We start from the raw sequence: 22722 nt of genomic DNA, 5'->3' as shown, positions 1-22722 counted from the left end.
TTTAGTTGCCTTTCATAAATATTTTTTTTTTTTGCACAGATAAGCACGAACACATTCCCAAAGGCAAAGTAGACTTACTTTAATTTATGTAAATGACTTAATGTATCCCCTTTAGGACCTCCCAGTCTTTGTGATGAACTTGTACAGATGCTTGTAATTACCTTAGTGGGACAAAAAAGGGATTTGGCACTGTGAAAGAACCTAATGAGGAATAATCTACTTTCTGCTAGAAATATTATGAATAAAATGAGCTGATAAAAAGTCTTATTAGAAATAATCAAGTTAACATTCTGATGCTTATTTATGTTAATTAAGCTATTGAGAGTCAGTAAAACACTATTAATTAGGAAGCTCCTTTTTCCTTTCTTTTTTTTCCCCTGGCTAATCAGATAGCTCTTCTAAATTGCTACAGGGCTTGTGTACAGGAAAGTTTTGTTTTCTTAAAACCTAATAAAATAGGAATATTACACAAGAAACAGCTAATATACTTTGAAAGATAAATAGGTTTATAATAATATATATCCAAAGCTTATACTTTTGAGACTGTGTAGAGAGCTCCATGCTGTTAGGAAGATAAGAGCTTTGGTATAACTTCAAGATAGCTGTAACTTACATCACTGATGCTGCTCAAATGAGCTTGTGGGTATAATTAAGAAAAATCTCTGCATGATTTTTTTTCTGGAAAAATACAAAAATCCACCTCTAGTAAATATATACACGTATCTCAATGCAACCAAGCAAGGACTGGCTTGCTCATGAAAGCAAGCTAATTGGCTGGCACCATTTAGGCAAGGCAGGGAATGGAGATTGATTTAATGCACCAGCTCAACTCTGATGATCCAGTTGAAATCAATTAATTTGCAATTAACTCTGAAGTTGTTTTTACTACTTTGCTACTCTACCTTTTGTTTTACTGGAAAAGCTACTGATGTTTGAGGCCTGTCACAGTGCAGGCTTTTGTTTCCCTCTGTGTGCTGATGCACAGAAAGTAAGTATGCTTCTTATTAGTCTGGAAAGATGAGTTGTATTTTGATGACGTAGAATATAGATTTAAAGTTAGATCCCCAAGACAACTCATTTTTATGTCTTTGGCTATGTAAGTATTCTCTCTCTCTCTCTCTTTTTTTTTTTCTTTTTTTTTTTTCTTTTTTTTTTTTCCCCACTTCTAGTGTTGCTTTTGGGCTGATACAGGGCTATGTTATCAAGTAAGACTCAATTCTCTATGTAGGTAGAAAGTCATTTAATATTTAATAGTCATTATTATACTGATGGCAGGGATTCTACTGAATGCTTCAGAAAACCTGGTATTTCCCCTTTGGTGTTATATTCTCAAATGTTTAAACATTTTTTTCAAGTTGTTTAAAAACAGTATCCTTACAAACATTCAAGGTAACCACCAAGAGTGATGGTGCAGGAGTCAATTTCTGTAGTGTGAAATATTTTAGAGGGCAAGAAGACGTGCTTCTTGCTAAATAGAACTGAACCACAGGTTGTATAACCCAGATAGGGATAGTGCTAATTGCTCAGTCATGCAGTTAAAGTCCTTACAGAGTTATTGTTCACTGTCTCCCAATGGGATACTCATGCTGTGGTTTGGATTCAGGGTCCTGCTTGCATTAAGAGGTTTGTTGTGTGGTACCCTTCACTGTTAACTTTTCAACAGATGTAAATTATCCTTGGTATTTACAATTCTTACAAGAATAAAAATAAGAAGTTGAAGAAATCAGAGATCTAAATCCTTTCTTGAACAAGCAATGTTTATTTCATTTCTTGTTGTCATAATGTTTATCCTCTTCCTTTCACCTATATTCCCAGGGTTTCAAAGGTTTTCTGCAGTCTGGATTCAGAGGGATCTTAGAGGAACAGCAGCACTGTGAAAATTACACTCTTCCTTTTGTTTTGACTCTATTATAATAACATCACGTGTTTTGATGTTACTGATACTATTTGCTTATTATTAAAATTATTTCTCTTGTTGTGTTTTTCATCAACTGTTTTCAAAGTGTTTCAGGGGATGCTATTGCAACTGTTTTACAGGAGAGGAAATTCAGGCCCTGAGTAATGACATGGCCACGGCTGCAAAGTCTACGTGCTTGATGCTTGTAGGCTTGATCCTATTGATGGAGTTAACAAAAAAGTTCTTTAAGGGAAATGGCTGCACTTTTTGGCAGCTGGCAGGAAGGCAGGAGCCTTGGGGTCTGCTGCAGGTGGAGCCTGGGCCAGCAGTGGCTGTAGATGGCTAAAGCTGAGTGAGACTGTTACTAAACCCCTGAGCTGCTCCTTGTGCTCTGTGACAGGGCACTTCAACCAAGGAACCGTGTGGTGGTGTATGTAGATGGTGGGGATGGGATGGGAAAGGTGTGAGAAGATGTATTGTAGGATTAACAGGACTTGGTGGAGAGCAGGCATGAACTTTTCAAAATGAAAAGGAATTTCAGCAGTTGCTTTAATCAAGGCTTAAATATCAGAAGGTATTATTCACAGGGTATAACAAATTTAATCTTTAGAGGTTTGCTAGGTTTGGGATAGGTCATGGTTTGGAAGAGATTACCATGTTAGCTGTCATTTGATCTAGATGCTGTTGTATTGTGGCCTGCACCCAGACCTCTGCAGGTACCCAGCCCTTTGCAGGTATGTGTCACAGAACCTGGCTTGTGGAGGTCAAGCTTTCTCCTCTATCCTCTAAACATCTGCAAGCAAAGTAGAGCCAATGACAGTAACTGGGTGGAGAAAAACCCTTCTGTTCTCTTGTTCTCTCTGGACTCTCTCCAATCACACTGATATTCTAGAGAAACAAATGGTTGGTACCATACCGTCTGAGATTCAGTGTGGGTTGTGAACTGCTGATACAGTGAACGTAGTGATATTTTGGGGGCATATCCTTACAAGCATTATCACACAGTTTCACCCAGGAGGATTAAAGTATAGACCACCTGAAAGGGTTTCTAGACTCCTCCTCTTCCTCCTCTCTTCTTCTGAACTACTGTGTTTCTCATATCTACTTCCTGCTAAACCAAGGATCTTATAAATGTTTTTTTTTGGGAGGTACACTGAACATCATTTGTCAGTGCTCTCATTCAAAGGGCTATCACTACCACCACTATAGATCAGATCAGCTCTGGTTTTGTCTAGTTGAGCAATGAAAACCTTGAAGAGGTTATAAAATGTGGCAAAGTGTGTAGGAAAGGTCTCTTGGCCTCAAAGAATAGCTCTTAGAAATTGTGTGCTATAACAGGTTTCATTTGGATTACAAAATAGACTTGTGGGTTCCAAAGGATCACAGCAGTAGATGTTGTAGGTCTGGTACCCTTTTTGCTTTTGCAGCTTCTCCTCTGGGCAAAATCTGTCTGTCTATTCTCCATCTATTCTGACTGCTGGATTTGGTAATTACTTGTCGCCAACTCATGACTAAACTCATTGCAGATTATGTAGTATGAAGCTGCTTAAGTACTGAACAAATAAATCAGGTTCTGCGTGCCGAGAGCTAGGCAAACCAACTCTAACAGTGATGTGGGTGTCATCAGCAGACTGTTGATGCTAGAAAAGAACCTGCTTTGACAGGCTGGGAGTCTATCTAAACTGACTTGATAGGAGCTGACTGTCACAGACTGATTCTTCATGACTTTGAGTAATGTATGCCGAGTCTGCTTAAGGTCTCTATTAGAAAAGAGCAGAGGTCCTGCTAATTCCTCCTGACACCTGGCTCTGTGTGAGTTGTCACACTGAATTCTTGCAGAAGTTGTTCATGCCACAGCAAAGCTAGCGTTAGAGAGTCCTTAATGTGAATTAAGTGCTGGTTCAGCATGGATGAGAGTGAGTCGTACTTACAGTGCTGAATGTGTTGATTAACTGGTAGTGATCAAATTCTCCACAGGCATTTAAAGTCTGATACCTGCTCTACATTAAATAGTTGGAAACCATTTTCTTTGCACTCACATTATCGTTTGCAGGATTTGCAATGACATAAGATATTCTGCAAGATTGTCACTACATCGTAATTACAAATAATCACTAATAAGAAGCGACCTAGAGTTGACCTACCACTATCACTGCCCAGTTTTTAACCCTCTGTAGTCAAGTTTCTAAACATTGCAAAGCTCTTTTTCATATCCTGCCCATACCTTACTTGAGTGAACAAAATATAGGGTGAGTAAACAAAACATGGTTCATGATGGAGTTGATTCACGATTGTATTCATTTTTGGATGCGTTAGGTGAACATAACCCCATGATTAACATGTTCGCTCATATGTCATGGTTGTTACTACTGCCACATATATAGATAGGGTAAGCTAGGAATGCTACAGTGCTGGCTTTCTTTATCAGAAAGCTTGTACATTGAACTTTATAGGTTGGACAAATTCTGGTGAATGACAGGCTCCTCACACCCCCACAAAAGAAGAGACTTGTCAAGTACTTTGACTTCTTTTATTCTAAATTTTGAAATATTTTCAGTATTGAAATTAAAAAACAAACAAACCCTGAAGTTCCATCCCCTTCAACATATCCAAATTCTGACGTGAAGTACTTGGAAAAAACTTCTGCTGATTTCTTCCATAGCTTCATTTTCATCATGTAGCCAATGCCTATTTCAGGAATCTGCAGTTATTTGACAGCTAGAAACTTGTGGTTTCTAGAATGGTAAAACATTCACAGACTGGTTTAGATAATGGACTCTGTGCAGTTGCTGCAATATACCATAAGAATTATTTTTTTGAGATCCAAACTTACTGTTGGCTTAAATGAGCACAGACCTGTTGAAATAGCTGAAAAAGTAATTGCTTTTATCAGCATTTAATTTGGCCTTGCAAACACTGAGAAAATCTTCAGGATCGTGAACTGTATTTAAAAGTCACAACTGGAGCAAAACTGCATGTGCCAGTTGAACATCTTTCTTTGACCTGTTCTGACTCCATCCCCCTGTTCTTGTTAAATAATCACTGTAATGGTAGCAGAGCTGCTCTGCAGTAATACATTATAAATGCTGCACTTTGACCTGTTTTTACTGGGATCTGATTGTGTAGATAATTTAATATAATTTTCACAGATGACTACAGAACAAAGAACAAGCAGTGGCTCAAAATAACCAATTTCTCTGTAAAATCTTAGGGAGAGTGGAAGGGTAATGCCAAATGCCCTCTCTTTGAAGGTCCTCTTTTGAATGCTCTCTCTTTCTATTCAGAGCAATAAAAACTGTGTAAGTTTTTCTCTCTGGGTGGAAATGGGGGTAGCTGAAAGACCCAGATGGAGAAGTGGACGAATACTGCAGCATCTGAAGAAATAAGCCTGCCAGGGGTAGCAGCAGGTAATGTTCCCTAAGTAACACCAAGAAAGCTTGTTTGCTCCCAAATCCTGAATATCAAAGTGATTTTTTTTTTTTTTTTTTTTACTATTGATAAAACAACAAGGTGGGGGCTGGAGGAGGCTGGCTGCTCACTGCCAACCTGGGCTGCAGGCTCCTGCTGGAAATTTGGAGGTTGCAAAGGTGCTGAGAAAATCTTGGATACTCAGATTTTTGTAGGCTGGGGTCTTATCTGAGAGCAGATAAATTGGATTAATGAGAGCAAGAAAGATTGATACATGGGTGACATACTCTGAGACTGGAAGGGGGGGGAAGGGAAGAGAAAACTGTAAATGTGACAGTCACATAAGTTAAACCTGGGGTGGGTTATCCAGTTTTGCAGGAAAGGGTGGAGCTCAGCCTGCTTCTGCCAGCCGCGAACCAGATTTGAGCTGCAACAGGGCTGTGCTGCTCTGTGGGGCTTCCTGACCTGAGTCTGCCCATGCGTCTACTCTAAATTCATCTTTGCTTTTGTTAACTGATTTTCAGTAACAATGCTTAGATTAAAATAAACCAGTGATTTAATTCTTGGCGTAACTTCTAAATTAGTCCAGCAAAGTGTTCAGTATTACAAGGACGTTACAAGTCCTATTCAGCAAAGCAAAATAAGCTTTAGCCTGAACATTAGTCTAAACACAGTGGTTACCATACAAAGGCAGAGTTCTTAAATGTAACAATCTCTTCCACTTGATTCATGTTTCAGCACACTATCACATCATAAATTCAATAAACATCGATAATTTTAAATTGACAGCTATGTACAAAACTATGATACAATGTTATTACAAAACTTAAGAAATAAAGCTCTGAGTCTTTAAAACACAATACTGCACATTCCCAGTTTCAAAGCAAAAGTAACATGAACGTACACGTTCTGCAGCTCGAATGCAAAGGCTTCTGAGTGCAAGCAGCTGACAATGGTATTAAAACCTGGAGATTTACTAAATAAGCTTAAAATACATCTAACCAAGCACCCTGAAAAAACTCTTTCTGTTGCTTTAATAACAGGAGCTTGGGCCCTGATTCTCCAAAAATTTATGCACGTACCTGTCTGTATGAGAAGACTACTGCAAGGCTACAGACGTGCTTCAATTTCATTGCACATAAGCACTATCTGGGAGCCAGACACTGTTTATATGGACATTTACTAAAATGCATTTTTTGTTTTGTTCCTATAACTGATTTTCCTTGCTTTAAATGATTGAGAGTGCAAATACATATGTCTGATCTGGGTATCGGATCTCATCGAATATCAATTGACAGTAGGCAATGGGAAGGGGGAGTAACACGCTTCTCCCTGTGAGGGTACAGCCACTGCTGAATTTATACCCTTCATTTAGTCGAGGCACTGCTATTTTAAAAATTCCTCCGAGGGCTGAACACTGCAGTCCTTTCTTGGGCCACACTCAGCTGGCACATCAAGAGGAGTCTGGCCTAAGAGCAGGCAGAGGAATTTGGCTTTGGGGATGAAGGCCGAGACCCATGCCTTCCCCACCGCCGTGCATCGACCAGGCCCATGTCCCCATGGGTGCCAGGGCGCAGCACAGGTCGCGTAAGGCACGGGCTGAGGGTGCCGATGTCTCTGGGGCAGCTCGTCGGGCCTTCGGGCAAGGGGTGGAAGGCTGCTTGCGGGGGAGCATGGCGTCTGGTCAGGGCAGAGGTGGCTGCGGGAGGTGTTTCAGCGACGCAGAGCCTGGCTTCCGAGCGGCTGGCAGTGCTCTGGGGACGAGTTAGCGCGTGTCCGGGCCTCCGTTATTTCTTCTGCCTTGCCGTGACGCCTGCAGGAGGAGGGGAAGATGAAAACTGTTTGCAACTCGAAAATGAGAGTGGTCTAAGGGAACTGGTTTCATGTCCCTCAGATAACTTAAACTGGTAGTGCTAAAACTTTATGTATGTGATAAAAACATCTCCTATATTTCCAGAACTGGCACTGATGTTCAAGGGTCTGGGACTGATGTTCAAGGGTCTGGGCAACTCTGCTTTTAAGCTAGGTACTGGTTTGGTCCAACAACGTGAGTTTTGTGTTTTCCAAGCAGAATAACGGGATATACTTCTAGGCATTATATTGCTGAACTAATAAATCTGGAGACTCACCTTGTTTTGTCCAAAGGACATTTTGTCCAGTACTTTAGTCCTGGGCCCCACTGTCAAACTTGTGAAACGAAGTCTGTGTGTGGCATTTCATGCAGATGAAGGATCTCCCACCTTGTGTGAGGGGTGCTAATGGGGAGCAGAGCTGGGTCCTGGCCATGAGGAGGGGGACTCAGAGGGCACGAACATAATTTTTTGTCAGAGTATGATGCAGCAACGTGTGTATCCTGTGCCTTTGCTCCCTGACCTGTGGGCAGGCTCCCATCTGATCAGAGGTGTTTTTTGAGGGAGTCTGGACTGTCAGAAGGACAGAGCTGTGTACTGTCATTTTTAAGCACCTGTCCTACTCAAGGACTGAAGAATTTCTAATGACAAACACGAAGGCAAATGTCACACAGGAAAACAACCATTAGCTTAATTACGCTATTTTGGTTCTATACAAGGAAACTCAAACAGCTCCGAGTCCAGGCCTTTGTACAGTGTCCCCTGACTGTCAGCTTTTGTAAAATGTTCCTTCTTCAAATTCTTTTTCAAATGTGGTTGGAAATGAGTTTAGGATGTTACCAGGACACACGCAAACACAGGGTGACCACCAGTACCTTGATTCCATGGGAAATGGGCTAAACCATTTCTTTCAGGAATACGGAGATAACATGAGATACCACTCTTTGGGTATGAAAGCTGACATTTAAAGAATAACGATGGTAATACAGAAACTGCTGTATAACAACTTATAGTTGAAAAGGAAGAGCTGAATAGCTGATTACAGCCGTCCTTTTACAGCTCTGAAGTATTACTTCATAGAGCCACAGGCTGTTCCTGGTAGGCCCTTACTCCGATGTTACAGAAGCTGTGAAGATTTAGGGAAAAAGGAGACTGAGTCTTGATCACTACAACTGGATCTGCACATGAAGGAAGATTCCTGCAGCTTCACTTCAGCACAGCAAATTCGAGTTCCAGCAAGTCAGCCAGAGAAATATCCTGTACCAAAAGAACGGGTGCTGTGACCTGAACAGACTGTGTATTTGGGCCAAGAGATCAACGGTGATCTGAACAAAGATAGGCAGGGTTATAAATCAGGTGGATCACCCTAGGAAAAAATATTTAATTTCTTCTCCTGGGTTTCCCCATCATTTGATGGAGAGCACTTCAGGTTTGCTGAGGCTGTCATATCAAGAGGCACAGACTTGAGTTGCATTTGGGTGAGGACACACTGCAGCTGGAGACTAAGAGAAGCAAATGGATTTTGTTTCTGATAACCCTTCCAAATGACGTAACAATGGGAGGAGGGGAAAAGGGAAATTACAGGTTTTAAGGTGCTGCTCGCTACTGCCTTTGCAGCAGCAAGCACTTGCGGGAGCTGCTGGCCTTTTGAGGAAGTATTTGAACAGTTGCCTGACTCAGTCACTTCCTAAAAGTTCTGGTTTTCCATGCCTTCCTCTATATTGCTTTCCTACATCTTCAAAGGAGACTACAAAGCTGTCTGCATATCCATTTTTTTTTTTTTTCGAATATGATTTTTTTAAAGCCTGTGTGCTGGAATCCCTGTGTTCAAAACATACATAATCTGAGTTACATGACTCCTGGTTTCAGCTGCCCTCCCTGTGCAGCAAAACCAGTGGTCCTCCTCTGTTTCTTACCCAAGCCTCACCGCTACTAATTCTTGCTCTTGCTGGAAATCTTCATTAGGACTTTTAAACTGACAGTGCTACTTCCCTTTTACCCTTGATATAATCCAGTGGTGCAGTACAGAAGGGGCCAAGAGGAGTGGGCAGGAATAGTCAGGAGTGTAACTACCCCAATATATGTCTCATTTTCTCTTGCTTGCAGTGATGCTTCAGGTGCAGAAACAAAAGTAACCATATGTGGAAATCCTGCAGAGCTTCCTCTGTTCCATGCCCCTGGGGCCTTGGGCTGGGCAGGAGCAGGGCTCCCAGCCCCCCAGGCACAGGGGATGCTGAAGAATAAACACATTCCTTTCAGGAAATGAGAGAGTGAGATTTGGCATCATTGATTCAGTTCATAAGAGACACTCAATCAGCATGGAAAGGACAATGAGTAACTATGCAATTTCAGTACAGGGCATGTTTTGATTGCTTCTTTTTCCGGCATTTCTTTTCACTTGCTATAAAAACAGGCAAACTTTCATAAATGAAAGTCTCAGTCTGAAGTTTTCTTATGATGGGCAACTATGCTGACAGTATCAGTGAAGGATGCAGGGAACTTGGTATGTACTTTTGTTAGAAAGTTACCTGTGTTACTTTTTTTTAGTGACAAAAGCCAAATTACCTCCTCCCAGAAAGATGCATGAATGCACACGAGAAGTATGCACAGTCTGTTTGCTCCAATGCACTACTTCGTGTGCAGTATCGTGAGGAATTGAACTTGGCTTGAGTTGGAGCTGTTCCAATGAGTATTTTTCCCTGGGTTAAGTGTTTTATTCTCTTCCAGAGGCCTGTATGTACACAGTGCTGTATAAAGTGGCTACCCACAAGCAAACCAAATGTTGTTCTTTGCAGAAGGTAGGTACTGAAATTGCATTTTTACTATTTTTGAGAAAATTATGGGATCAAAGCAAGGACTGTTTATCACATGAAGCTGGATTCATTTGGTTAGAATACTGACTTTTAATTATCTGCAGGGAAAGGTGGATTGGCTGCTGTTGACACAGAGGACAGACATGTGGGATGTGACCCTGTGTTGTGGGGAGATCAGCACTGACTCCACTCAACACAAGATCAGCACCCTGAAGAGTAAAAATCAGAGTAGCAAATTTATTTTAAATGTATTTGTGATTAGACACAAAGACAAAAAGCTTAGCTGATATGCTGAATACTGATTAGGTCTGTAAAGTCCCAACGCTAGGGTTAGTTCACAGAAAAATGCCTTTGCGAGTTTACATACCTCATTGTACCACACAACCTAGTTTTGTTTTATTATCTCCAGTATCAGTCTCAACCTCTGCTTTTAAACAAAAGAGACACACTAAATACATCTGATCATAGCAAGGCAAATGAAAACATTGTCTAGTAGCAGAGAGGCTCCTAGGATGCCATCTCTAGACGCCTATGGCTTTTGTGGGGGATCAATGTCTTAAGTTAGAAATATTCATTACAGGCACTATGAAAGCATGGTGATGGCTGGGAGCTCCCTTTGCTGCAGTTCCTCCTGCTGCCTCCTGGGAGGCAAGTTTGGAAACCACTGTGCTGGGAAAACGCTTCTGTTTCATGCCTTATTTTTAGCTAGGGGAAAGTGGCATGTTACAAACATAAATAATTAAAGCCCCAGGGCATGCTGCCACTAAAAGGGTAAGTTCCTCTGCAGTAGATGGCCAGCCCTCCCTGCCTTTCTCAGCAGTGGGTATTCAAACTCTCCTTCTCTTTTGCCTCCACTTTCCTTGAAAGCAAAAACATTCAATGCTGATAAAGAGAAGCTTTGACCACTGTCCTGCCCATCTGCTTGACCCAAGATCTAGCAGAAAACAGGCTTTGGACAACATATTGCATCTTTCTGAAGGCTGACAGACCCGAGTGTCTTCCCTATGAGGCACCTCTAATTTGGGATTCGAGTATTCACCCAAAGGTGGCTCCAGCTCTGTAGGTCTGAGGGACTTGGATCCATGGAGCCACCTGAAGTACACCTGGGGCAGGTTTTCACGTTACTGCAGGCAAAGTGCTCTTGTGAGGAGGCTTAGGAGAGAAAAAAGCCACCACAGCAGTGCTGTTGTTGCTGGCTTTATGCATTTGTAAGTAGTTGAGAGGGAGTGATCGCTGATTAAGTACCCAGTATTAACTGCTCTTAATCACAGCTCTGGAGTCTAATGGAGCTCTTGTTTGCACATAACCGTGCCTTGTAGCTGTCTTTAGCACACTTGACAGATGTGCTTATTGCCATCTTTACTGCATATGTGTAATGGGCTTTTTAATTATTGATTCATCATTACCCCTTTATAAAGTGCTTATAAATGTCAAGCGAATGAACAATGCTCATGTTTTTCTTTTTAAATCTTTTTTCAGGTTAATAAAAATAACAGCTCTGTTAAAAATAGGGACAAGGGACCTCCTATGGACAGCATCAGACCTTGGACTGGGGAGGAGCAGACCCATACAAATATACTAGTAAGCCCCCCTCCCCCCCAATTTAACTTAATCCCCAAGTGCCATGTAGGCTACCTGAGTAGCTTTTGCTGTGTCTCTTCTTCCTCCGTTTTCCAGACGTCCTCTGTTTTTCCCTGTCTGTGTGACTTTGCCCTGGGGGCAGTGTTGCCGAACAAGAGGAGTCGGTGGCTGGCTCCTCCGAGAAGGACTTCTCTTGAGAGGTGTCCAACAGTGAGTCTGTACCAGGGTCTTCGTTCTCCTTTGCCATCTCTTTTGACTCTGCCTGGTGAGCCTTGTCGCAGGGAGCGGATGGAGCACTGCCAGGCTCAACCCCGTCCTGGCTCAGCCGGGCGTCCTGCTCCTGCGCCAGCCTGCAGCTCTCCAAGCCATTCCCTGGGCGTTCATTGTCCTGCTCCTCTGAGATAGACCCATTGAGCTGCTCTCTCAGAGCAGCGCCTGAACTGCTGCTCACAAACTTTATCCCAGCACCTATGTTAGTGGGAGAGAAGGCAATGGAGCTGTTCTTTGTGCTTGGCTGGAGGTTTGCCATCCCAGCACCTTGCTCAGGCTGACTGGTTCCATCAACTTCCACCCGGTGGCCTTCTGTCCGGGACCCTGGTGGCAAATTTCCTCCAGTGTTGTTTTCGGGTAATGCCTGGTTTGGAGCTGAGGGATCTGTAACATCTTTACCCATCTCTGGGAGAGCCGTGGTCGAGGTGGGGGTGCTTTCTGAGGGATGACCATCACTGTTTTGCTTGGCCTTATCATCGATCTGCATTCCTCCTGCTTGTGGATCCTTAATGCCCTTCCCTTTAAACAAAAAGCATGAGATCAGCCACACATGCAGAACTGCAGCTGAGATCAGCCAAAGTGTTTCTGGCACTGGGGGAGGCTACAAGCTCACAGCTGCCTGCAGAGGGTGCACTGCCCCTAAAGCAGCCATACATAATCAGCACCAGTTCATCCTACAGCCAAGGATAAGGATAAGCTGCTTCCTTAGTACCTCCCTTCCATTAACCCATGGGCTGACTCCTAAAAAACACCCCAAAGACTTGGGTTCTTCTGCAGATAGGTCTTTCTAGTCCTATTTTAAGGGCTGCTTTAGACTCCCAAATGTCAACTGAGACGGGGTTCACCAGTCTCTAAGGCAGTGACAAGTTGTGCTAGTGAGTCTTGGTGGCACGGGGAGGACCCGTGTGGAGGTGACACCAGTGCCCCACCAGCATGGCGCTGTGGCTGAGCCATGGGCTGTGACTCTCAGAGGGTTTATCAGCGCAGGCACAAGGCCACGCTGTCCCGAATTGCTGCTGATTCAGGGACAGACCTGGCTGGCAACAGCTCTGGGCCATCTCCTCCTCTTCCCCACAGCATTGGCTGTAGAGCCTCCTTAGATAAGATGCCCCAAATGCTGGAAAGCTTCTCGCTTGTGTGCTTGGCTCAGGCTCAGAGGCAGATGGAAACAGCTGCAGGTACTGTGAGACTGTCAGGTCTGTGTCCTTACCAGCCTGGTTCTCCTCTGGGCTCTCCACGGGCAAGGTTTTAGGAAGTGCATCCGACTCGTGTCTGTTCTTCGTCTTTCTCAGTGTGAACCCTTTCCTTATGTCGGCCAGCAACGCATCAATGACGCACACCTCCTCCTGCTTCACCACCCCCTTCTTAACTGGGATAGAGAGAGACAGGTGTTAAATCTGCCATGAGAGGGGGCAGAAGGACGCACACAGGCAAGCACAGTGATGTTGTTGTTTGGGGCTGGAAGCTAGTGAAAACCACGACCAGGCAAAAGCAAGGTACTGATGCCAGGCATGGGAGCAGCCTGTGCTCTGCACCCTTCTCTGACCCCAACCCTCCACTCCTGGGATGGGGCCGTGGGTCCTGCAGGAAGAACCAAGACCAACCTCCAGGGCTCAGAAGACCCAGGGGACCCTTGGGCTCTGTCCCTTACCTAAGCTCAGGGCACGGCACAGCACTGGCTGCAGCCTGGTGAAGTCAAAGGGTCTACCCCAAAGACTGCATGCTACAGGCTCTGTGCCTGGTGATGGCTGTTAAGACCTTGAAACACCTCCTGTTTGCTACCCCTGTTAGTAGGGGCTTTTTATTTTTTGAATGGACAGAAAATGATCTTGATTTTTCTTTCCTCTTAGGCTTCAGTCCAATTGTACTTTTCAGTTATGCCTGTTATTTTCATCCACAAAAAGGCAGGTTTACATTACCTGCAAAACTTTTGGGATGTCTGCAGCCTGTGCTAAACTGGGGTGAGACTATTCAAGTGTATGTGAGGATTTTGGGTGGGGGAGGTCAAATAGCTGTTGTTAGATTTAGGATTCAAAAATTTTGTTTAGAAACTAAAAAAATTTGAAATAACTGAAATGTTTCAATTTGATTTTTCTTTCCTCTGCTGTTCAGTCAGCAAATCTAAAATTAACTTCTCTGCCCAGCTGCAACTGTGAAAAGTCAATTTTTAGCTATGGCTAATAAGACACCTAAAAGCCTTTAGTCAGCCAGCACTTGGAAACCCACAAAATAAATTACCACTATTGGTCATTAAAGCTGGACCAGCAAAGAGCTCTTATCAGCTCTCCTGTCAATTTGGGAGTGCAAGCCCATCTCTGTTTTACGAAGCCCCTTCAGATACTCACTGACTTTTCCATTTTCTCCCTTCTGTCTCTTCCCCTCTTCTTCTTCCAGCTGTTTCTTCCTCTTCTCTGCTTTTGCAGCTTGCTCCTTTCTGTCCTTGTTTTCCTGCAGTTAGGTAACAGGGGCATGAGAAGGTTGGCTAAATATCTGCTAGGAAAGCCAATGAAGAGAAAGATGATCTGCAGATGGTCGCAAAGGAGGAAGAGAAATCCTCTGCAATAAATAAAATGGGTATGGGGATTAAGGACTGCCTTGCCAAGAGAGTGAAAGGGAGGCTGCTGGTTTGTGCAGGACTTCACCCAGTCCCCACAGAAGTGGCATCAGTGATTTGCCTAACACAGCTACCAGCATGAGAAGGGTTATGTTTCATAAGCCCATTCTTCTAAAATTTATGCACTTGACTCCAAAATATCTTTGTGCATCTGCAGCTAAAGTTGCACCAAAATCCCATGTCACCAAGGTCTGGATCAGGCCAGGAAAACCAGGCACTACATGAGGACAAAACGGAGCAGGGATCAGGCACACATTCACCAGGTGACCTCATGGCAAATGCTAAAAGAAAGGGTCCATAACCAGCACTGTCCCTCCTGGACATTGTGCCTGTCCCTCCCCTCTCTGTTGGAGCAGAGGCATGCACCACTACGAGGGCTGCTCAGCATCGTGAGCACAGTCACTGACCTTCAGGGCTCGAATGAAGAGATCTCTGAAGGTCTTCATGGTGCTAAATATGTCCTCTAAGGACAACTTGCTTGGGTCTTCACAGAGATAATTTGCAAGCTCTTCTCTTTTCCTGTCGATGGTTTCAAATTCTTCTTCCAGCTTTCTGGCGGCATCAATGCTATCCTGAAATGTATTTAATGTTCACAGAAAAACACCATAACAAGTGAAGTGCACTTAAAGCCAAAGGATGTCAACGTAAGAACTGTACCAGAGCTTTGGGGCCTTGGTGTTTAACCGTAGCAGAGCTTTTGGAGCGGGAACAAACAGGGAACTGTACGTGGTCTTTGCTGCTGTTGACTGTGTTGTGCCAGCTTATGGGGATAGCTTTAGCAAGACATGGAAAGCTCAATGCAAAGCCTAGTCCCAAGAGAAGGGGATTACTCTGGTGATCCACTCAGAGAAGGAACATGGCTCAGACACAGTGAGGCGTCGCAGGGCAGAGAGAGAACCACCAGGGCAGGGGCTTTAAGAATTCTCACCAAAAGGTATCCAGGTTTGGGGTGGAAGTGGCAAACAAACAGCAGTGGGTTGTGTGGCATCACAGCCTATTTCCGAATCTGAGAGCATGTTTTGTGGCAATATTTTTCACCGTCTTGTGAGCCTCCTCAGGGAGTCTCCAGTGCAGCACATTGGCTTTGTGTGTGTAAGGTGGAAAATATAAGGGAACTCCATTACCAACCTGGATAGGCTTCTCATACTGTTGTTTCACATCGTCATTTGATGATGAGACCTTTCGTTGAAGCTCCAGCAACTTCTTTAGATTGGTACTGGACTCAGAGCGTATAATATCAAGATTAATTCTGAAATCACATAGATGCCCCATGTTAATTCACGCTATGGTATCCGGTATTGCTGACAAAAGAGAGGGCAAGTCTGAGCTGGTGGGTTGGTTGTCCTTCTGCTTCCCACTTTGCTGAACTGAAACCTGAGCCCTGAACTCTGTACAGTCTGAGCTCACGAAAAACATCCTTCCTCCACGGCACTTATGTAAAGATGTCCAGGTCTACCTACAACTTTATGTACTGAGTAGATAAATGCCCCCCAAATCCACCCATTCAAAGGACTATTTCCACCCCTCAGTGCTCAGCATTAGCTCACTTTCCCTGGTTAAAAGCATTTCAGAAATGCTTCTGGGTAGTTGGCCTTCAGAAGCTCGTGTTACTGCAAGTGCAGTGCAGATTTTGGGTGAGGCAGTATTAATTCAATGCACTGCAAATGGCAGCCCTAAGTGGTGCCAGCTGTAGTAGAAATATCATATATTAAAGGGGTTTCAGCATTCATCAACCAAATCTTTTGGTTAAAACTAAGTAAGATGCCATCTTGTTAATATGCTGCACCAGCTGTGTGTGTCCTCATTTCTGGTACATTGTTGATGTGCATGGGATTTATTTTTGTTTTTAATTTGAAGGAAGTGACATGCAATTTTACCCTGCTGCTTTTGAAACGTATTCAAGATCTTCTGGCAGTTCCAGTAGGTCCGTGTGGCTGTTTTCTACTTCCTGAAGCAGAAAAGAGAAATAAGTGTTATTTACTGTGCGGCACAAGCTGGGAGAGGAAGCTGGAAGGAAAGAGAAACGGGCAGAACTGCTCAAGAAGGATGACTGCGCTAGGTCCTGCTGCTGACCCCTTTTCTGCAGTTTGCTTTGCCTTGCAGAACTAGAGAAGGATTCAAAAAATGACTGCATGTTCAGAGAGCAAAGCGATTGCTCCCAGGCTATACAAGCATAGAGAGCTGAATGTTTAGAAGTACTTATGGTTCAAAGCAAAGCTGACCTGCTGCTGAGCCTTATCTTACAGGGAATTTCTTTTACCCTCTTCTGAGACGCTTACTATTGGCCGTGGGAGGAGGAAGGACTGTGGTTTGATGCAGTCTGATACTTCAAACAGTCCCAGGAGGGCATTAAAAGGGCTTGAATCTTATTTGCCTAATTTCTTTCATGGCTGTGCTTGCTGAAGCTACTGTGAACTAAAGAGGGGCTTAACTATATATAACTGGAAGTGAGAGACTTTGAGGTCTGCCTCATGGCAGAGCAAAGCATAGAGAAAAAAGAAAAAAAAAAAACACAAAAAAAACAGAAATACAAGAAATAAGAAAGCCATGGGGACTTGGGAGTATGAAAAGCTCAAGCATAGCCTGGTGGAAAAAGGAGAGTCCATGAAAAGGCAGAAAGGATGAATGGATACAAGACCAGCAGTTTGCAGTTGATGATGTATGGAGATTGCACAAATATGAAAAAAGGAAGTTCCAGCAATTGTGGGGAAAGATGCTGGAGGAAAGCAGGACAACAGTTCTCAAAAGGAGTTCCCTGAGAGCCAAGCAGTGCCCACAAGCAGCTTCCACCAGCCTAAGTGAACCAATGCTTTTAACTTGCAACACTGCGGCTAGCTGAGGAGGATATGAGTAAGAACGTGTTACGTTAACTCAAATTAGAGTAGGAGAGATGGTTCACCCATAATAAAAGTCTCCCCCTTTCCCTATTGCCCAGGACTTGGCAGTGGTACCTCCAGAATATGGTGGAGCAGCGTAATGCGGGTTTGGTTGGCTTTGGTTTCTGTTAGTTTGAGTAAAGTGCTGATTTTAAACCCATCAGCGTCCCCCGTGTGGCTTCCCTACAAGATAAAAAGAAGGCAGATGTAACTCTTGTGTCCATCCAAATTACAGCCCTAAATATGAAGATCATCCATATATTCTAACGCCTGGGTGGAGGACAAGCCAAACCGAGTCCTTACGTAGTTCAGAAAGTTTCCAACTTTGAGAATCAGTTGACAGAAGAGCGGCAGGCGATGACTGTTCAGAAGATCTGAAAAACATAAAGGGCTTTTAAGCAAAAACCTCTATTAAACCAGAATGTTTTCTGAATTGGATAACCACCGGGATCCTAAATTCCACCAAACCAAATCTGATTTTTCAGGTTTGCAGCCCAATGGCCCATCCCACAGAGAAGCTGATTCTAAATAGAACCCATCACACTAGTTGGGCTCAATAAAAGTTTTTGCTTACTTATGCTTCTTTCTTTCTTTATATCTGGTCTCTTATTCCTAATGGAAAATAATGTGGAGCTGGACTCTTCTCACTCGCTGTCGTGGAAGTACCCAGATTTAACCTGGTGTGGGCAAGGGTAAGTGGGCTGTAATTTTAATCTTACAGACTCCATTCAGCTGTGCAGTGAAGCCAGTTCTGACAGGGCTGCAACTATCTGCCAGCTGCAAAAACCAGACACACTCCCCCTGTTCTTGGTCTCGCATGGTGGAGGTGATTATCGGGGCATGAAGGGTACAGTCCCTGTCCTTGCCCTCGTGACAGGGTGCTGCAGCGGTGTGCTTTCTGAAGCACTCAGCGCTGAGGCAGGAACAGCTTTAAAAGGACAAGTGGGCTGCAGGGAAGAAACTTTTTAGGGGGAACTTCAGTTTATCACAGCAGGCAGCTGTAATTCCAGCTGGAGAAAACCCTGGCAGGAACTGGCTCTTCAGGACAGGAGGCACTTGACAGCGCTGACAAGTGCTTTCCCCAGAGTGGGACCTGAGGTTTCTCCCACAGGAAGCAGAGGCCTACTGCGTAATTCCTCCACGTATTCACAAAATTAGGCATCAGCAATTAAGAGCACAAAATAAACTTTCTCTTCTGGTTATGTTTGTAGTCAGGGGAAAAAATAAAGAAGCGGTGCTTTCTGGGGGAAGTTTGGGGTAAGCTTTTCTGGAAGCAGAGAAAACTGCTGTGTGGAGATCTTAATGTGGCAAATAATGCCGATGAATTAGCTGTAATTCCACTGTTTAAATTCAGTGCCTTTAGAAGGTCTGACAAGCTTCACTTTACAGCTTACCATCTTAAATAAGAGCCAGAATCGAGGCCAGGTCATTTACCTTCGCAGGCTCTCCGGATGGCTCCAGCTTTTGGCTGAATCATGTCCAGCACAACGGTGGTCTCCTCACAGATCAGCATACATTCAATCCGCAGCTGGTAGCTAGGGATGGAGATTGATTAGAAGCTTAAAGGCACTATGGTCTTGGTCCATGCAGCAGCCCTCTTCCCACATCACCACTAAGTCTGGCGACCCCGCAGCACTGCTGTCAACCACATCCACACCAAACCAGTGCCTGCAGAAGGTGGTGGAGGGCTGCCATTCTCCACTGGGGACCTGTCCTTGACCACATGGGGATGTAGTTTCTGCTGACACACTGACATCAGCAATGGGAAGACTGACCATGGTGTGAGATCTGGGTCGTCCCTTCTTGGCATTGTATTGGGCTTCCCAAGTGCCCTTCAGTAAGCTATATGGCCTCCTTGGGCAGCTCTGACCCTGGGTCTGGTCCAAATTCTGCTGCTTCAGAGGGAGAAGAGGTGCTGATGCAGTGACAACCTTTCATCCAAGGTAAGGGGGAAGGGATGGCTAAGGTAGAAAGGGGGATCCATCAGCTATATCCATTAATATCTGTCTGTGAGACTCCTATACAGAAACTTCCCACAGATAAACCCAGAAAAATATTGGGCTGAAGTTCATGATGACCATCTTTACCTGGGAATCTGGAGGAGGAGAAGATAAAACTGATCTGCGTTTGCTAGCTTTGATTTCTCTTCTTTGAAGGCCTTCAGGTTTTCTATCTAATGAGAAATAAAGAATCAAAACTGTAGGACTCCACTGCACACTCAGCTCTGTGAATTATGAGTATCGCTTTTCCCTTCTGACCTCATGCTTTTCAGGCAGCAGCTTCAGCAACTGCTTCAGGACCTCAACATCAAACTTTGTCCGGTCCCCGTTCTGGACCATGGCAGCCACCTCTTCGTTGGAGCTGCAGGGAGGAGGAGCAGAGTCAGCAGTCACCCAAAGGCCCTTCTTCCACAATCACGCGCTACCGAGGCATGTACCTGTACAAGCAGTCTGTGCTTTCCCTAGTGAGGGCCACAGTAATCCAAAAAGAAAGGTACTTCCCAGTGATTTACTCAGAATTGGGACCTGGAAGATCCAGGTTCAAATCCTTACTATGCCCAAAATTTTGTTTCTGGCCCCAGTCAAATGACTCAAGACCAGAGGTCAATCCTGCAACTCAGACATTGGTTTCTGGGTATGTGACTACCTTAAAAAATTAATTTGTAATTTCTCTTAATTTTCTCTTCCTGCTTTGAGGAAGGGTTTGACCTCCAGAGGTCCACAGCCTAAGTCACCATAACAATCTGTGCCATAACTTTATCTGTAACAAGGAGACACAAATGTCATTTCCAACTTACAGGAATGTTGTATGCAAAAACTCAACTAAACTCCCAAACCCAGTATTTTAAAGAGAGTATATGGCAAAGTGGGAAATGTTCAGATATTTTGGTAACATGGGCCACAAAAACACATTTGCTAAAATAGATTTCTTGAGGACCTTACAAATACTACACAAAACCTGCTCAAAGTTTTGTCAACTGTCATGAAAATTGGCCATATCTTACCATTTAAATTGCTTCAAAAATATGTTCAAATTGAGACTTTTCTTGGAGTCCAAAAATGTGATCTTCATTAAAGAAAAAGAAGATATCTCGTATTAGGTGAGCTGTCTGCAGTGATCTTTACTCGAAAGAATGAGTGACCCCCTCACCTCCTTCGGTTCTGCCTTCACTGGTGCAGCCGTTTTCTCCTTGGGGGTCGGCTGTGGAAAGCAAAACAGCTGCTCTATGCTTGTGTAATTGGGCTCTATAGTTTCCTCGCTGCTGCTGCTGACTGAAGCCCACATCGAGTGACTTTCTGAAAAAAAAAAACCCACAAGGTATTCAGACTGGCTACAGAGACAGCTGAGAGCTTCGGGCTTTTGGGGCAATCCAAGTTGCTAGATGGGAAACTCCTCAGAAGGTGAATGAAACAAGAGAGACATATTTTTGGTTCTCTTATCATCTCCTTGCGTTAATGCTGGCTATAGGCCTACTTGAATTAACCCCCACTGCACTTTCTTAAACATCTTTTATTTTTTCCAAAAAAAAATCACCTGAACTTGGCCGTAGAAATCTTTACTGAAATAATCTCAACAATTAAGTGCCCTTGTGATCAAAACCGTGCCTTATTTAGACTTCACCTATGCCAACTTCCATGCAGCAGATGGCTTGCTTGTCTAGGCCAAAACTGACCTCACCTGTCCTTGCTGTTTCTCACATTTCATGCTCCGTTTTGGATCCACTAGGAGAGGGAAATGTGACCCAAAAATCAAGAAACAAGTCAATATTTCTCATGCCTCTCCAACTGTTTCAATGTCCTTCTTGAACTGTGAACTGATCTTGACCTGCACTCTTACTTATGACTTTTATATACCCAGATCAGGGCCTGTTGAGAATTCAAGCCTAAGGCATGCCAAGGTGTATTAGAGGAATCTTCTCATCCTCCCCCCTTCTTTTAATTTCAAATGATTTTATTTATAAATAAGCTATTCAAAACTACTGATTTAGTTGGAATGGTTTTTATATATTAGTGGCTTCATCCTGATTTTATTTATTTAAGCTCTGAAGGTCAGATGCAATGGAAATCAGGGAAGTTCTGTATCTAGAGTCAACCAGATCTGACAACCTCAGAAATAGTGGGTTTTCCCCTGGGTCACCCATAAAGCAGCAGTGACTCTATGCCAGAAGCACCCACCTCTCACCACGTTGGAGGGCAGCTTCTGCCAGTTCAGCTTCTTCATCCTCAACGTTGGCGTCTTCACCGTCTTGCGGGGAGGCCTGGCCGAGCCGAGAGGGCAGCCGAACTGGGAGGCCACAACGGCTTCTATGTGATCTCCTGCCATGCCGGGCAGGAGGGGTGGTGGCGGAGGGATGCCCCCCATACCAGGCAATGGTGGTGGAGGAGGAGGGACGCCCCCCATGCCGGGCAATGGGGGTGGAGGAAGGATGCCCCCCATACCAGGCAATGGTGGAGGAGGAGGGATGCCCCCCATGCCAGGCAGCGGTGGTGGAGGAGGAGGGATGGGCAATGGGGGTGGAGGAGGGATGCCCCCCATACCAGGCAATGGGGGTGGTGGAGGGATGCCCCCCATGCCGGGCAATGGGGGTGGTGGTGGAGGGATGCCCCCTATGACAGGCAATGGAGGTGGAGGGGGAGGGATGCCCCCCATGCCGGACATTGCAGGAGGAGGGATGCCAGGGAGTGGAGGGGCTGGAGGCGTATTCATCATGGGGGACGTGGGGGGCACAGCTGCCATGCCAGAGGGCAGGGGTGGAGGTGGTGGGGGTGGAGGTGGCGGGGCAGGAGCAACGTTGGGTGGTAGGTTAGATGTCTGTGGTAAAGCGGAGCAAGCTGAGAGCTGGCAGGACGAGATCTTCTCTTCATTGGCAGGTGGCCCTGAGGGAGATGCTGGTGCCTTGGAGGGGTTTGCTGATCCCACCAGGCTCTGAACTGCACTTGCACATGGTTCTCGTTCTACTTCGGTACGGATGCCTCCATTCGCATTCCCAGAAAGACGGTTTTCAGCTCTCTTTTGCTTGTTTGGATGTTTCTTGATAGATAACAGCCTCTCAATGACTTCTTCCACTGTGTTTCCTTGGACTAGAGAAATGGGTCAGGGTCAGAGAAGGGGATGGGGCCCAATGGGTTATTCATGATATTCAGCTCCCACAGTTAACAGACTTGGAGCTACAAAGCCCACTCCCTTGAGTCACTTTACCCAACTGCACTTTTAACTTCCAGGCAATTTCCTTCCCATGGTTCTGGCCCATACACACCGCTTTGAGCATGCCTGCCAGCAAGGCTTGCCAGCATCAGTGTCAGGATGACAACAAAAACAGATTCCCACTGACTCCCACGACCCAAAACTTAATGCAACACCAGGACTTAACTGTCAGCAAGATGATGGCACCCAAGCCCACTGCTAAACATGG

The 22722-nt window shown here is 44.5% G+C and overlaps 1 protein-coding gene across 1 annotated transcript; it reads right to left on the bottom strand.

Moving 5' to 3' along the window:
• Window positions 1-4413: 4413 nt before the first annotated feature.
• LOC106037211 (inverted formin-2-like) lies at window positions 4414-20591 on the bottom strand. Its single transcript, XM_066998422.1, has 14 exons — window positions 20460-20591; window positions 19568-19670; window positions 19397-19482; window positions 18744-18844; window positions 17613-17683; window positions 17385-17492; window positions 16311-16381; window positions 15562-15682; window positions 14841-15005; window positions 14165-14267; window positions 13030-13188; window positions 11604-12338; window positions 10336-10395; window positions 4414-7118 (listed from the first exon to the last, which is right to left on the bottom strand). Exons 2-13 carry the CDS (start codon window positions 19646-19648, stop codon window positions 10337-10339), a joined length of 1860 nt encoding a protein of 619 aa, XP_066854523.1. The 5' UTR covers window positions 19649-19670; window positions 20460-20591; the 3' UTR covers window positions 4414-7118; window position 10336.
• Between the last annotated feature and the right edge of the window lie 2131 nt (window positions 20592-22722).

The sequence above is a fragment of the Anser cygnoides genome, chromosome 5 (assembly GCF_040182565.1).
Source record: "Anser cygnoides isolate HZ-2024a breed goose chromosome 5, Taihu_goose_T2T_genome, whole genome shotgun sequence".
NCBI lineage: Eukaryota > Metazoa > Chordata > Aves > Anseriformes > Anatidae > Anser > Anser cygnoides.
This window is presented reverse-complemented; position numbering and strand designations above follow the sequence as displayed.

What these genes read in the sequence shown, in the direction of transcription:
- LOC106037211 (XM_066998422.1), bottom strand. Translation starts at nt 19,648, where the DNA reads ATGGTCCAGAACGGGGACCGGACAAAGTTTGATGTTGAGGTCCTGAAG. An exon ending in TACGTTTCAAAAGCAGCAGG is followed by an intron (nt 15,683 to 16,310) that starts GTAAAATTGCAT and finishes ATGTGATTTCAG; the next exon opens with AATTAATCTTGATATTATAC. An exon ending in ACACAGCAAAAGCTACTCAG is followed by an intron (nt 10,396 to 11,603) that starts GTAGCCTACATG and finishes TTTGTTTAAAAG; the next exon opens with CAGAGGTTGAGACTGATACT.